Source organism: Uranotaenia lowii, chromosome 2 (genome assembly GCF_029784155.1).
Source record: "Uranotaenia lowii strain MFRU-FL chromosome 2, ASM2978415v1, whole genome shotgun sequence".
Taxonomy (NCBI): Eukaryota; Metazoa; Arthropoda; class Insecta; order Diptera; family Culicidae; genus Uranotaenia; species Uranotaenia lowii.
Window position 1 is genome coordinate 311,267,338 of NC_073692.1, and position 17,438 is coordinate 311,284,775.

A 17,438-nucleotide genomic window follows, 5' to 3' on the forward strand; every position below is an offset into this window, starting at 1 on the left:
GTTTTTAACCAGTTATTCGAATGCATGCTGAAAATGCTAAACAGAAATCCGTAACAATATTTGAGCATTCTTTCCATAGTTTGTTTTCTTCCGCATTGCTTCCCATTGACACTGTGTTGGTTTTTCATTATTTTTTTTGGATTCAGCTTCATTTAAAGTTTAGTTTTTTTTCTTCAAGGTTTTATAACAACAGAGCCTCAATATATAATTGTTATTATTACACTCCTTTTTATTTCAGTTTATCACAGTAAGGCTTTCCTGTGTTAGGTGTTTGTGTGTTTTGAGTTAGCGCTTACAGATTGACAGGTTAGTTTTTTTTTGCGATTCGTGTGTTTTAAAACTCATTGACAGACGTTTGACCTTAGCGAGGCTGAATTTTTCAATGGGGATAGACATGGTTGTTTGCGCTTACGAACGGTTATTTACAGTGAAGTTTTTTTTTGTAATGAGATACATACACATTTTTGAGAAGGGTGAAGACGATTCGCGTGGATAGGGACAGAGTTGCCAGAGATTGCGATCCAAAGGAAGTTTTAAAATAATTTAGACATACGTTTTCTCTAGGTGGGAAAGGGTGATGATTACAGATTTGTTTCTTTCTAGTAATTTTTGTTGCCTTCAACAATTTGTGATTCGACTTAAAGTATGGTAAACCATTTGTAAAGATAAATGGCACTATAAAATAAATGAGTTTTCTAAAAACGTGGAAGTTATGGAAAGGGTTCCTTTTAAAACAAACGGACTCTTGTATCCGGATTTTTTTTTATTTCCTCTACTCTCCACACTGATGAATCGATAGAAGTTTGTTGGCCACTCGACATGGTTAGTTTTTAAGTTCATTTGATGAATATAACGATAAAATCTCTCTCTTTCTCTGTATCTGGAACCACTTTCAGTGGGAAGTATGCAAATTGTTCACATAAAAGGAAGCTTTTATGATTGATATGTTGTTCATAACAATAAGGTGTTGCGTGTGGTTCGATGTTTTGTTTTTTTTTGTATTTGTTTTAGTAGTTTTTTAGATAATTTATCTGAACTGGTATATTGCTCCACCTCATCCGGGATTGATTTAACTTCTAAGATACAACCTAAATTTGACAGTTAATCAGTTTAACTTTAAAGTGACAAAAGGTATATTATTTTCTTTTAGAATGTCTGTTTTTAACTTTTTTTTAACCTTATTTCAGTGAAACACTCAGCGTTCAACTTTGCTTGCTAAAATTACGGTTTTTTTTTGTATATAAATTTCTACGACACACATTTTATTACAAATGGAGGTCTCAGTGGCGTGCAAACAAGTTCCTCCATCGGAGGATGTCCTATTTTCCACTTCCGGTTCCATCTCCCCCGCCTTCGTTGGCCAATAGTGATTCCTTAGCTTCCTTCTTGCCACGTTTTTTCTCCTCTTTGGCGAGCATCTTGGCTAGCTTTTCCTCCTCTTTGGCGATCCGTTTTTCCTCCTAAAGTATAGAAGGAAAAGTCTATAAAAAATATCTGAAAAAACATAATTAAAAAAAATAAAACCCACCTTCCTAGCTTCCTTTTCCGCTTTCATTTTCTGCTTGTCCTCTTTTTTCTTCTTCTCGATCGTCTCATTTTTTTTATTGTCATATTTTTCATCCTGCTTGGAACCGATCCCTCCGATTGAACCTGCGCTATTGCTAAATTTACCCATGCTACCGCTTCCGAGCGAGCTGCCTGGACCAGAACCGCTGGCGGCGGAAATGACCCGATGCGATTTGGAGGTGCTTCCGGTGGCGACGGCCGTCATCAGCGAAGTCGTAACCGGTTTCCCGGTGGCCATGTTGGTTTTGTTGATGGGAGATCGACACGCGGACGGAGCTATCTTGGGACTTAGACCGAGCTTTCCGGGGCCCGCCGGACTGCGTGGGGTTTTCTCGATGCTGATCAGCGGTATCGATTCGACGATCTGGTTGCCGGCCGGACTGGCCGGTTTCCCCGGTTGGGTGTAGTATCTGTAAAAAATTTTTGCAATAATCATAGATATTTTCTTCTCGAAATATAAATATTTTAGCCTGGAATAATTTAAAATAATAAAATGAAATCGACCCAATTATTCCTCATAAGTGACTATACATGCGACTCGTACTGTAGAAAATGTGGAAGATGATGAAAAAACATAGTCTACTTGAAGGCGTTTTTCTACGCTAGGCAGTTGGGTTCGATTTTATCTGTCTGCAGCCTTTTGGATAAATTGTAAGTTTTTATTTGTTTGGGAAGAACACCTAATAATAACAAGTTATAAAAATTAAACAAAGACAGAAGGTTAATTATTATTAATTGTCAATGGATTCATCACGCAGGCATTCAATTTTGATGATTGTAATTTTTTTTTAATTTTGAATAATCTTAATACATATTTTAAAATGAAGCTAAATTATCCATTCTGTTTGTTTTTATTAGTTTAATCTTCCGTTTTCAAACATTATATATAACAGGTATAATGAAAATTTAAAAGCTTTTCAAACCAATTGTAAAAGTAGACGCTCATGTTTCAAATTTCTCCACAAGAATTCTCATTCCATACTAAGAACAGTTTTCGTGAAATAAGCTTACCAGTTTACCTGAAAATAAGCTTGCCAGATTGAGCGACTTTATCCGGGTTTGCCCGGATATTTAATACAAAATTTTGGAAAAGTCCTATCTGGCCCGATTTCCTGGATTTATTCACTTTACTTGCCAAATTAAACAAAAACAAAAATCGTTGTGAATTTTTTTTATTTACGCGCCTAGACGAAATTTTTTGAACAAGTTTTATAAAAATAATCACGAAGGGTTTTTTTGGAAGCCTTATAACGAATTAAAATATGTTGATGAATGTTGATGAAAAAAAAAAGTTTTTAAGCTTTTTTTTTCCTTGAATTGTGTTGAGTAATTCATCGAATTGGACCAAATTTGCCCGGATATTGCACGAACTTTTGTTCGACCATTTTGAAATCAAAGGCCCGGATTTTGTCCAGGTTTCGAGATAAAAAAACCCGGATTTGCTCGGTCCGGAAACGTGCTGGAGACATTACCGTCCACAAAATTTCTTGACTTTAAGTAAATCCTGATTGAATTTCAAAAGAGATTTGAAACTCGAATTAACCAAAATAAAAATTGCTTTCAATTGATATAATTTCTAAATTGATTTTTAATTTGCAATTTGCTATCTGATTTTTGTTATTTTCTCAAATTCTCGTGGCTTCGAAATGAGAACCCTTCACCATAATTCGAAAAATGATCCAAAAATCCGATTTCTCCGGAATTCGAATCCGGGAGCTAAAACCTTTCCTTGGCCAAAAGACCTCATGCCAAATTTCGGCTTATTCAACACAGAAAAAAATGACTATTACGTATCATTGAAACGGTTGCTTTTGAATATATACAACCTATAATTAAAAAAAACAAGTGTTTTCAATGGATTGATCAATGAAAAATTATATAAAATTACAAGCAAAGAAAAGAGCATGACATGTATCGTAGTTCACAGATCAAATAAAATTACGTGTCGCGTAATTGACCGACACGTCAGATTTTTTCGACCTGTATAACTACGGTACATGTCATGCTCCTTTTTGTTACAGGACATTTCCTGTAATATTAAATGATTTTTATATCTTTAAATTACGTGCTGTCCAATGATTATCAATTCCACATGAAAAAAGCAAAAGTGACTGGAATCTGAGTGGAAGAAACGTCAACAGGATTGCGCGCGACGTTTTATTTAGTTCCGTTTCTTTATTTTGTGCCGGGCCAGTTCTGGCAGTTGCTCGTTGGAAACAAAACGGTAATCAACGTCGTATGCGGCCGACAGATAACGTGCAAATCGGGGGTCACAGCAACAGATTCAACTATGCTATGCAGGTAAAGATTTTCGAAACTGTTTCTAATTTCTAATCATCCCAGGAGCACCAGCAACAATTCCTGACAATCGGCGGCCGGGCGAATCTGATACCCGTTCCCGAACTAAGGTTAGTTTTTTTTAAACATTTTCATTTCCAAAAAAAAACTCTTCCCTCCTCCTCCAGCAGAAACAACCGGATCTCGAATCTGTCCAGCCAGAAAAAGTGAAATACGTGCAGAGTAGTTAGAAAAGAAGTTGCAATTTTTTTTCGTTAAATAAAGTCATTGTTTGTTATATGTGTTACATTTATTTTCACTGGAAAAGAGTCATAATATTTTTGAAAAACAAAAATCAACAAATCTAGCCTGTAAGCAGCCTGTAAAATAAATTCAGGTAAAAATAAATGTCACGTGATTTTATTCCAACCTGTAAAATTGCGGTAAATGTCCTGCTCCTTTTTGTTACAGGATATTTGCCGTAATTTTACAGGAAATAATTTCTGCTGTGAATCTACTCTACACAGCAAAAATAAGTTCCTGTAAAATAACGCAAATGTCCTGTAAAGGAGCAGGACATTTACCGTAATTTTACAGATCGAAAACATGAATATGGACAATTAATTTTTAGTATACAACTTTTTTACAGAACATTTTCTGTAATAATAAATAAATCTTCGTTAACTTTCAAGGAAAACAATTTAAAAATACAGGTTTTGTTAATTACAGGTGATTTATTTTAATTGTTGCAGTTTTCAGTGACAAATAATAGTAAAAAAAATTTTCTGTGTAGGGTGTGGCTTAACAACGAACAAATTTTAATATGTTTGACATGAATTGTTTAGCCAGACACAAAAAAATCATTACTTTACTTCCTTTTTTTGGCCCAAATAATCGTGTGATTTTGTTTTAAAATAAAATTGCAAAATTTTGTTAAAAGGAAATAGCTTTGGTAATTCTATTTAAAAAATTCTTTACAAGAAACCTATAGGAAATATTTAAATTCCATACTCCGTGTTGTATTTTTTAATCCTTGGAAAATGGTTTGTCTTCCATGTAGACCCTCGACATTTGTGGGACCAATATAAATCGATTTAGAAAATCATCTTTAAGTTTTTTTTCAAAGGGAGAAACAATGAAATGTTGAATAATTAAATTTAAACTTTATGCCCTCTATTCAAAACTGCATTTTGTCTGCGATAGAAATGATCATAGAAAATAAATCTTTTAACAGTGTTTTTGTAAATTTTCTTTAGTTTTGCCAGTGATTCTTAAACTTAATTTAAACAAAAATTATTGATAATTTTCAAATTTTCTTCGAAACATATACCAGTTTGCCAAATTTGTTGGGGAAAAATATTTTTCATCAAAACGTTTGAAGTTATTGTTTATTTTTTTGGAATATTAATACATCTAAGAAAAACTTGAAGTTCATAGGAATCATTATCTCCTATATAATGTGGTAAATTTGCAAATATGCCGTTTTAAATGGATTCCTGAATAGGACACCGTGAACGTTTTCTTCATTAGTTTATCCTTAACTATTGATAGGTATTCGAAATTTGTAATATTGTAATAACATTTTTACACTCTGTGTAGAATGTTTGTAATAATCTAAGTTTTTTGAAAAACATTATTTATCGAAATCGATCGGCAATGAAAAAAGTTATTGATGCAAATGCACTCTAGCACTGGTAACCCTATACATATAGAGCAATGCAATGATACAATGAAAAAAAAATCCAAAAGATTAAGGGAAAAATTTTCTAAATAAAAAAAACAGAATCATTTGAAGTCTTTCAAATACTGCATATTTGTACTAAGCATTCCGGATTACCTGGTTTTAGAAAGAAAAAGCCCGGTCCGGCCCGGTTGCCAGATATCGAGCAGAAATGACCGTATATAACCAAAATCTATGCAAAATCCAAAAGAAAACTATTTTTTTACATAATGTTTGAATTTTCTAGCTTGTTTCATCAAAACTCACGTGCAAATATTTTTGAAATTGTGAAATTTGAATTGCACATCACCTATATGACTCAATAAAAAATAATTTTCCATGTGTTTATTTTTCACTTTTTCTCTTGAATTTTTAAAAGATAAGCCTGAATTTTGGTCAGATTTGCGCGGATATTGCCCGGTTTTTTAATTGAAATATTCAAAATCCAATGGCTGGATTCTGCTAGATTTTTGGGTAGAAATTCCCGGATTTACGCTCAGAAAAACCACTAAGCATATAGTCGAGGGCTTACATATGACGTAAAGGGTGATACGGTCAAAATTTGGTCAATATCAACTTGACGTATTTCTTTCAATTTTGCATTTAAAAAACCTGAATACCCCTCAATTTGAAGGTGTGTGTGTGTAGAATGTTGCTCCTATTTTGATTTTGGAATTCACTCTTCAGTTGTCAAAATGCCGTCCAAGGAAGAAGAGCAGCATATCAAAATTTTGCTCGCGCATCGCGAAAATCCGAGCTACTCGCACGCAAAGCTGGCAAAATCGCTGAAAGTTGCCAAATCAACCGTTACAAATGTAATTAAAGTGTTTGGGGAACGTTTGTCGACAGCCAGGAAGTCTGGATCGGGGGGAAATCGAAAACCGGAAGCCGCTGAGACGACAAAGAGAGTTGCTGGTAGTTTCAAGCGAAACCCTAAACTCTTTCTCCGAGATGCCGCAAATAAGCTGGATGTATCGTCTACAACCGTGCATCGAGCCAAAAAACGAGCCGGACTAACGACTTACAAGAAGGTAGTGACTCCAAATCGCGATGATAAACAAAATACGACGGCCAAAGCGCGATGCCGGAGGCTGTACACGACGATGCTGACGAAGTTTGACTGCGTGGTAATGGACGACGAAACCTACGTCAAAGCCGACTACAAGCAGCTTCCGGGACAGGAGTATTATACGACAAAAGGAAGGGGAAAGGTAGCAGATATTTTCAAGCACATGAACTGTCAAAGTTCGCGAAGAAATATCTGGTTTGGCAAGCCATCTGTACCTGTGGCTTGAAAAGCAGCATTTTCATAGCTTCCGGGACTGTCAACCAAGAAATTTACGTGAAAGAGTGTCTGCTGCCTTTCCTGAAGAAACACGGTTGTTCCGTACTGTTTTGGCCGGATTTGGCATCTTGCCATTACAGTAGAAAGGCCATGGAGTGGTACGCCGCCAACAACGTGCAGGTGGTTCCCAAGGACAAGAACTGGGTTATTGTCAAGCGGAACCTAAAGAAGACTAAAAAACTGCTTAGGACGAGCAGCAGTTCAAGGAAAACTGTCTTTCTGCGGCGAAGAAGGTGTACAAGGTGGCTGTACAAAATCTGATGGCAGGGGTTAAGCGTAAGGCCCGGCAATTTGGATTTGGAAAAGCGGAAGCCTAACTGAATATTTTTCCTGAATTTTATACTAATTAAACATGAAAATGAAATTTAATTTAAATTTTTAATTAAACGATTTTACCGATTTACACGCGTTTTCCCTTGACCAAATATTGATCGTATCACCTTTTAAACAAACAATTTTAAAAACATAAAACGAGTTTGGCTCCTGAAACCTAAAGGTATGAGCCGTGTCAAATAAAGAACTACGAAAAAACAACGTTATTTTATCCATAATCCATAATAAATATTCAAAAAAATGAAGTCAATCATGGAATATTGATATAAAGGGATCTGTGTACCTAATGTATTTTGAAATTTATAAATAACGTTATCATTATCGTTATCGCTTATTCCTAAACATAAAAGTTTTAACACGAAAAGAAAATCTCAAATGTATGTAACATACAACATCGATGAATCAAAACATACAATATAATTAAACATATTAATTTATATATTTATGTTCGATGAACTTAATTATAATAAACAATAAATAACCAAAGATGCAGACCTTTGTGTAAATTAAGATTCGAAGAGAAATAAATTTCATATTTAGTCAAAAAAAAAGTGATCACTTACTTGAACCTGGCTCCGGGATTGGCAGGAGATGGCGTCCGATGCCTTGTAGGGCTTTTAAATTCGATAATTGGCGGTAAACGATTTGGCATCTCGGGAATGCGGTTCTGGAATTTGGGATAGCATCTCAGAATTATGGCATGTTTGGCTAGGGAAAACAGCAGTTGTTTACCTTAGAATAATATTGTCCTTTCTTATGATGGAGCTGGTAGGAAGGGTTTCGCGGTATCGCCCCCAAACAACCGCTGGAGCAGGATCCGTTGTGTTTGTGGCTGTGTCCTGTCCCATGATGGTGGCTGTGCGGACCACAATCACCACTGGTGGCCGAAGATGTGGAAGACATGCCGGACGTTCCGGATGTTCCGGAACAGCTGGAGATGTTCGAGATGCCGGACATACAAGACGATCCGGAGCTCATCGAGTATAGGCTGGCCGATTGAGCTACTCGAGCGTCGTCTACACTATATGAACTGGCCGATCCGGGAACGCTCCAGCTTTTGCTGCCCATGGAATAACTGCTGGCTGATCCTTGGAGGCGCCACGAGGTCGATCCATTGGTGAGACGATTGACGCGGGCCCTGAAAGGAAGGATGGATTTAAAATTGTATAATAATCACATGATGTTTTCCGTTGTAACTTTAAACATCTTAGATATTCTGCTACACTAGAAATTGGATTTTATCTTATTCATGTTCAATTTAAAGATTTTCGACAAAAAAATAATATATATGAGAACGGTGGGAGAAGGGTGCAGGGATGTTTGTGGGTGAGATGGGTTAACCCCATGGAGTTTGTTTTTTCAAGAAAAAATGAATTCAACGTAGTAATGGGAAATTACTTGAGCCCAAAAGGTGTTTAAGATTAAGTGTTAAGACTTAAGACATTTTATTTTTAAACACTATTTAATTTTAAATCTATTAACTCTAAAGGCGATAGACAAAATCTGTAGAAAGGTTCGAGTTCAGGAATTTTTAAAATGGTAAGAAGTTGTTTTTAATAAAAAAAAAATGTAGATATTGTAAATGAAAAAAAAACTTATTTTTTAACATCACATTTGTTTGTATCTATGTGTATAGAAATGAATTTTTGTCTGTCTGTCTATCTTTGGACTCGGAAACTACGGAAACGTTTCTCGTGAAACTGGGTACTTTTGAGGCCGATGATGCATGCATGCGAGTGGAAAAACGAACAGCTGTAGTTTCATCAGATTGCGCAGGCTGGTTTACCATAAAACCTTAAATGTTAACCATGAAAAATACCAGGTTTCACGCTGATTCCATTAATCCTTCTGTTTCTAAGAACTAAAATCATTTTTGTGAACTTTTCACCTAGTAAATGATAAAAAAAATAGTATGCTACAATATACAGTGTCGGATAATAGAATAGGACCGCTCTAATGCAAAATATTCAAATCACCTTTAAACTGCCAATTCAAATATAATAATATGCGACACCTAGCGGCAAGCACTTATTGTAGTATGCCAACTTTGTATACTGCACGTTTGTTGCAATCAAAGCAACCCGTTTGTTCTACTCGACCAGAAAGCTGTCAGGGGGTGAAAAAAGTCGCGTCATAAAATAAGACTAGCTCATCGGTTCGGCTGTTCCGGCATTTTCAGCGCTCTAGATTTGAAGAAAAGGTATTGTTTTCGGTGTTGTTTGTCCATTTTTGTGTCTTGGTAAGTATTTCCCATAAAATTAATCATGTAAATCATGAAAACAAACAAAACATAAAGATTTCCTTCCTCCTACTCTGTTTTCAGCGAAAAAGCGATGGGTCGGGCACAGCACTGCACGGAGGTCCAGCGAGCGATCATCCGGAATCTGTACAAGGCTGGCAAAAGCCAACGCCAGATTGCCGACTACTTAGGAAGGTCGAAAACTTTCGTTTTCAACGCGCTTCACAGCACTGGCAAACGGGAACTGACCGGCCGCCCCCGCAAAACGATGCCGAAGGACGATTCGGCAATCAAGCGGGCCTCGCAAAAGGACCCTTTCAAAGCGTCCAAGCAGATCAGAGACGAGCTGAACTTATCTGTGAGTTCCAGGACGGTTCAGCGACGGTTAACGGAGAAGGGACTAGGAGGAAAAAGTCCCCGGAAGGTGCCGATGCTAACGCCGAAGCACTTGAAGGCGCGGCTGAAGTATGCGAAGGACCACTTCGATTGGGTCGGTCCGGAAAAGGAGAAACTATGGGGAAATGTGCTGTGGTCGGATGAGACCAAAGTGAATCTCATCGGCTCGGACGGAAAGAGTTCGGTCCATCGCCCACTCGGCTGTGCGTATATGCCCCAGTATACAAATAAAACATTCAAACATGGTGCTACATGGTATGGGGGTGCTTTTCTTGGTACGGGGTGGGTCCCTTGTACTGGATCGACCGGATTATGGACCAGCATCTCTACGCCCAGATACTTCGGGAAGTAATGCTGCCACACGCCGAGTGAGAGATGCCCCTAAAGTGTCAGTTCCAGTAAGACAACGACCTCAAACATACCGCTAAAACGGTTAAAAAGTGGTTCCAGAATAATAAGGTAGACGTTATGGAGCGGCCAGCACAGTCCCCTGATCTCAGTCCCATAGAGAACCTATGGGAAATAGTTAAACGTAAGGTGTACACCGAAAAATCAAAAAACAAGCAGCAGCTGTGAGAGAGAATCCAGGCGGTGTGTTACGCTATCCCGGTGAGAACGTGCCAAAAGCTGGTGGAGTCGATGCCGAACCGGGTGCGAGAAGTGATGCGTAATAAGGGTTATACCATCAAGTACTAACACTGCAAATCGATCACGGTATGAATTTCCCTTTATTTTAATTTTTTTTTCACCATGAATTCTTAAGCGGTCCTATTTTATGTCGCGTTATTTTAGTCAGTAAGTATGCTTAAAACGCATTTTTAAATAAAGGACAATTGTTTTAACTACGAATGATTTTAATTTCTTCGAAGAATGGAATTTACAATTTGTAAATGGTTTGATGCACTTAAATGGAAATTTTTTGCTCAATGTTTTGTCACTTTCTGTTTTGGATTGAGCTGTGGTCCTATTCTATTGTCCGACACTGTAAATGAAGAAAAACATCATTCAAAGCCATAGGCTAGTGTATTTTTGAGAAAGAATGACATGGGCCATCTTATCTCGCTGGTGCGTCTTGTACAGTTTTCCCCTACGAGGAATGATTTTTATAATGGTTTTTTTTGTATTATTTTTGTGTAACTTTATTGTAATCGAATTTGGCATGGGCAGTTTTAATGATTTTTCAATATCCCTCCGTTCTTTCAGTAGTGAGATGGAAACAGGAAGGAGGGTTTCCATACAAGTTGTTTGGCATCCCACAATAGATCACAAAAAGTTGTCGCAGTGGATCTTCTTATACAAAAAAAAAAGTTGTGTGGCATAACTATGAAGCTTATCAAGCAAATGGTCATATTGGCCATATTATTTTCATGTCGCAATTTGAAACTCAAGTTGCAGCTGGCATTTTGAAGAGGTTTCATCTTAATTATGTTAAGATTTATTTAAAAATCAACTACAAAATAAGTAAAATTAAAATAATTATCAAAAATGTCATCAACTTCATTTATTTTCAATGCTGAAGCAAAGCAAACCGGGTCAGCTAGTTTTCAAATAAATTACCCGAGTTTTAGAGAAAAGTTTTTTTTTAAATTTTTCTGATCAATTGACCGCATATCATAGTAAAACTTTTTTAATGAATTTTATTAATTTTGTTTTTTTTTAATTCTAAATTTTTGTTTTCTGAAAACATAATCTTTTTTTTTCAATCAGCAAAACGCAGTTTCTATGTTTTATACTTGTCAGGGCCCAATATTTTGATTTACGACATCAAATATTCAGAGTTTGAAATTTTAAACTATACCCAAAAATCAGAACTTACTCCAATAATTAACTTCCTTGGAGGTGGAATTATCGGTATAAGATTCTATGCCGGACCGGCATTAACAAGCTTTCTCATAACTGGTATTGCCTTCCCAGCTCAACCGCATTGTATGTGTTTAAAGGAAACCAAAAAAAAAAACATATCATATATTCTATATATCGCAAGACGAAGCAGGATGGAAACAATCAGCCAGCAAGTACCTATATTGTCGAACGATGTACCGAGCGCTGTGTGTGTAGATAAACAGGCATTAGAAAAAAATCTTTGTTTCCAATCGACGCACAGTGCGGTGATCTCATACAAGCCGTGGACAAAAGTAGTAAAAAGTTTGTTTTTGGCAAATTTTTGTGTTTATATGGTGAATAATGATAAGAAAATGTTAGAAATCTTGTTTTTGGTGATTAGATCCTTTTCTGTTAGTTTTTTGTTACCATGGTTGCACGGAAGTACCGAAGTTTTGATTTACGAGAATATCATTTTAAACCATTTAATCTAGAAATGTGATATGTCAGAAAAGTATGCCTATAATCAAATGTTCAATGTTGTTTAATTCATTATTTATAAGTAAGAAGAAAAAGGAAACAAAAAAATCAATTCCAGGAGATTTGTCATAATTTTCCAATTCCGTATCTTTCAAATACGGAAGAAGTAGGGCATCATGCCTCGGCAATTGGTTGTTTGGTCTTTCTTGCTGTTGAAATAAAAGGATCTGAATTCAGCAGCAATCTTCCCAATAAATCAGCGTTTGTGTTTTGTCTGGAATTTTTACGCGTGTGGTTCAATCGATTTCGTCTAACAATCTTGTGAGTCACTTCTAACGCTTCTTCAGAAAGGTCTCCTATAGGTAGTTCAAACATGCTTATGATTTCTGCACTGTGCATTAGGAGTTTGTGCACAGTAACGGGCATGTAAAACCATTGATAAAGTTCCACGTACAAGTTTTTCGTTTCTTCCAGTAGTTTTCCGAATTTTAGTATATCCAATTTAAAATTGCTGGATTTAAGACATAGGATGAGGTGAAATTTTTTAATTATTCTCTCATCAATGCCAGTTATTTTAGAGCTAACTGAGGAATCCTCAAAAAAAACTACGAGCCGTGTTTCCGTCGTTAGATATTCGAAACCCAGCTTTTGGTCTTATCGTTAGATTTGACTTGCCATTTTTTTTATATCACGACGATATGCGATGTGCAAAAGGCACTCGAAACACCGAATCCAGCAATGCAATGTCGATAATCCAAACCTGTGTTGAAACAAAAGTTGTGAGAGGTTGTTAAATGAATAAACAAACAAACGAAACTAACCTGTATTGAATTTCGTCTGCAGGCTTTTGACCTGTTACAAGAGTGTTCTTTTTTTTTGGAGAAGCATGGCAGATATAGCACCGGGTTGAAGCTGATTCGTCTGACAAAGCTGTGCAGATCTTACCATCCACCATGGTCAGAAGAAACTCAAAATCAACTTCTACGACATGAGAATCGACTATTGTTCTATATTTCTCAAGGTTTTTTATTTTTTGAGTCATAAGAGATTCTTGTTCCGCTTTCAAATCAGTTGATTCCTTGGCAAACATAAATTTGATTGGTCGGCAAAACATTGTTGAGCTTGGTTTCGAATTTTTCCAGCATTCCTTTCCAGTATCAACGTCAACCAATTTCAACGGAACAAACGCTATCAAGAAAAGACTTTCATCGGTTTTATTTCCTTCGCTGAATTTTTGTTTATATAAGCTATGTCCGAAACTGCCATCGAATCCCCATTTTGATATTAATTTTAAGGATTTGACAGATTCATTAATTCCAGAAGAACACTGCAAAATTCTGTCGACTGTTACACTGGCGATATCTTTTAATTCTACCTCTGCAGTAGTCTCTGTTATTTTCTTGGGTGACACTGTTTCCTTATGTTTTTTAATGGAATATAAGCTTGGAAAAAACCGTTAATTTTTGAATTAACTACTAGGCGTAATGTTTCATATTTTCGCTCTGATAAAACCAAATCTACCAGCAGTACCAATGCTTCCGAGGGAGACATTTTACAGTCGGAAAAGTTGTTAGAACCAGTTGAGCCGCTAGAAATGTTTGCAGCATATTCTAGCTCTTCAAATTGATGATGTTGGATCAGATTTTCAACTCTTTGTTTTTTTGTCTTTGCCGAGCATTCTAAAAAAGATTTTTTTGGCCTTCCGATTGATGATGATGTTGGTTCTAGTTGTTGAATTGAAAGCGACAATGACAGCGGTTTATCCAACAAGTGACAATGGCGTTCGTTGAAAACTTCTATTTTCCGATACGCAGACTCCCATTTTTTGCTCAAGTTCGAGCAATATTGGCTGCAATAATCCCTCAGTTCTTCAAAATCAGATTTTGTTTGAATAAACGACTCAAATGTTAATGATAAATAATCAAAAACCTTGTCAATATTCTGTTTTTTATCCACACTATTCCAAATTTCGAAAATATTTCGATTTTTGGGGTACTGATGGTTTCCTATAAAAATGTAAATATCTCTGTTAGCGCAAAAAATCCTTAATACAGCTTATTCTACACTGCAAAAAATCCACATATTAGGAATATGTGTTAGCCTTATAGATTTTTGCAATGTGATTTCCATTTGGAAAATACGTGCCCAAAAATATAGAATTCAAGCTTATAACTTTTATTTGCATCACATAAAAGTTATAAAATCCCACACTTAAATATTATAGCCTGCATTGTACTCAAACGCTTGCCTACTTTGAGGCGTTTTTATACATGCCTACTCAAAGGCGATTTTTTTTTGTTCCAAAGGGTTTTTCGGACGAAAAAAAGAAGTTTTGTAGTTTCGGTCTGCCATTTTGAAAACATTTATTTTTTATTCCCTATCATATCGACGACAAAGTCTGTAAGATCGGCCGGCCCATTTGCTTCACTATATTCCAACACATTCGCTTGAACACGGGATCGACGGCTTTGGCGGACACCATAGACTCTTGTTCTGTAAAATGAAATACATTTTTTTTAATCACACTAGAGATCATTAATTGATTAACTTACCTTCTGCATTTTCTCTCGACATCTGCTCCATATCAGATTTACTTGTCATGCAGTCTTCCTACGGGAGAGAATAGAAAAGATCGATAAGAATCAATTTTTATTTTCTTGATTGAGTGTTACTCACCTGATTATTGTTTTTCAGTTGGATCTTAGTGTCACATCAACTTTTTCTTCAGAGTGGCCATTTTGAATGTTCAAAGGTGAAAACCATAGAATTTATGTGTAGATTACATATACATTTCATATTTCGATAGTAAATTTTATGTGTGACTTATAAGTATCATATGAAGCATATGAAATATAAGTGTAGAGTAATTTGGAAGACGTATGTGTGGGGAAAACATACATCCTAAGTGTGACTTTTTTGCAGTGTAGGATAGTATCCTGAGCTTTTGAGCATAAAATGGTAATGACGTCTTTTGACGCAAATTTTAACGGACCAACTCAAAAACAATTTAAGTTTTAGATAAAAGGAAAAATACTTTGGATTTAAAACAGGTGCTGAGGCCGATCGAAATTTTTTTTCATCAAAATTATACTGCAAAATATTCTACATACCTGAATCCATGTTTGTAACACAAATAATTAATTTTCCAATCAAAAATATCCGAACGCGATGCGGTTGTTTGCTCCGCAATGTTTGAACCAAAAAGTTTTGAAAACAACCGAAAATTTGACAGAACAACTTCCAGGTCACCGTATAGCAAAACAAAAGGCTTAAATGACCAACTTACACTTGTTCAAGGTGCTTCAACCTCTCACCAATACATTTGAATGATAAAATGCACATTTGCATGAAGTTCATTTTTTGACTTTTGTCCACTGTTCACCGCACTGTGCGACGGCAAAAACCATCAGCTAAGATGAGCTGTGCGTGTGCCTACTTATGTTAACTGGCCGGCAATAGAAAACAGTTTTTTAAGAGCAAGTTCACTGGTGTTGGGACAAAGTGGTAGAAATTTTGACACTTACGACACATTTTGAAAATTTTCCCATGCAAAAACATTTTCAAGATCTGTGGACTTATAGTTTTTTTACAACACGTGTTGTATTTTCGCATGCTGTGATGCAAAAATAGCAATATTTCTATCACATACGGCTGAAATAGAAACAGTGTTGTAAAAAAATACAACGCCCCAAGATCTTGAAAACAATTAAGTATGGTAAAATTTAAAAAATGTCATAATTTCTACCACTTTTTCCCAACACCAGTGAACTTGCTCTAAGTACTATTTGAATTGAAAATAGATAGTTCATCGGATAGGCAAAAAAGTCTTCATCTCAATTATCGGAAAATTTTAAAGATGTTTGATGAAGTTCGTCCTTTCCAAACACTTACCGGCAGATGACGCATCGCAGCGGAAGCAATCGCTGGGCAACGGCACTCTGGATGGTCTTGACGAAGCACCTCCGGCAGACGACTCGATGGCCGCACGGGGATGTTTGCATCGTGGCCCGGGCATTGATACAGATGACACATTCATCTTCCTGCGAAGTGGGCGGTTCCAGTTCACTTTCCTCCAATTTGCTGAGCAGTTTTTCCTGATGATGGGAAAGAAAGAAGTGAAAAAAATGGATCAATTATTTGATCGTTTGTCACATTTTTTTTTACTACATTTTAGATAAAGGACCTATTTATTCAAATTATTTTCGGTCAGTGAAATAGCGCTGGGTGGAATATTTCTGCGCTAATGTGCGCGTGGCAGAGCCAGCAGCAATGATTGGCACGGGGGGCAAAATATGCAGATTTTCATTGTGGCGTAGCTTGGAATACTCCTCGGACAAAAATTGCTTTTCTTCACAGAGCATTAATTTTTACTGCTTCCCGACCATATACCAGGGTTCGCTCCATAAACCGGATTTTGTGGTTGAATTCCGACCAAAATATAACACCCCCATATAACACGAATGACTTTGTTGGGAGCAACTTTTCGATTGATGCTTTAGAACGAGATAATTTTATCATCAGACACAACAGGTTACGTTGTCAGATTGCAGATATGCATAATTAATTACTTCCTACAACAACCGCTAAAACAGTACTAACTGTTGGATTAGTTTAATCGTCGTTATGGTGCGATATTCAGAAATGTAACTTTATTCACTAAACGACCGTTAGGTAATCATTAGTTCAACTCTACAATCAGACGTTCAGGTTCTATATTTTAGAATTTTGATTTTTTGATAGAATTTATCTTTCAAACAAAAAAAAACATCTATGGCGTCGTTAGTCATTCATCCAAACGCGTCGCTTGAGTCGTAAATCACATTCCACATTTCCACCCTCAAGTGCAAGGGTCGTCTCAATCTGACCCTTCCGGTCTAGACTGAAACAGGCGGGCTTGCACCGTCTTTCATCGGTTCTCCATCATCGTCTCAACAATGGCGTTTAATAATAGGTAATCTATGGGCCGTTTGCCGGCCGGGGGTTCGCAAATTCCCATGAACGGTTTTTTGTTCAGCCGAGCTTCCTTTCTGCTTCCTTCCGGTTTGCACTTTTAGCGGGAGGAATGAAGGAAAAAGGTAGAGGTACTGTAACAGTTTGTAAAAAAGCTAAACTTTGTTTCTTTTCCTGGATTATTTTTTACGATACCTCGATACTAAAAGAACTAAAGCATTAAAACGTGCTGAAAATGAAAAGTAATATTTTTTTTTCAAATTCATGAAACTACATAACATCCTTTTACCGCTGTTTTGTTTCTTGTGGGC

The 17,438-nt window shown here is 36.4% G+C and overlaps 1 protein-coding gene across 1 annotated transcript in view; it reads right to left on the reverse strand.

Moving 5' to 3' along the window:
* Positions 1–698: 698 nt before the first annotated feature.
* The window catches only part of LOC129742875 (uncharacterized), a 19,865-nt gene continuing 3,125 nt past the window's right edge, over positions 699–17,438 (reverse strand). Inside the window, exons 2-6 of the mRNA XM_055734820.1 lie at positions 16,069–16,271; positions 7,974–8,379; positions 7,805–7,908; positions 1,529–1,976; positions 699–1,460 (exon numbers count right to left, since the gene is read on the reverse strand). Of these exons, the coding sequence (XP_055590795.1) occupies positions 1,320–1,460; positions 1,529–1,976; positions 7,805–7,908; positions 7,974–8,379; positions 16,069–16,271 (1,302 nt within the window). The 3' untranslated portion in view covers positions 699–1,319. The remainder of the gene's footprint in view (positions 1,461–1,528; positions 1,977–7,804; positions 7,909–7,973; positions 8,380–16,068; positions 16,272–17,438) is intronic.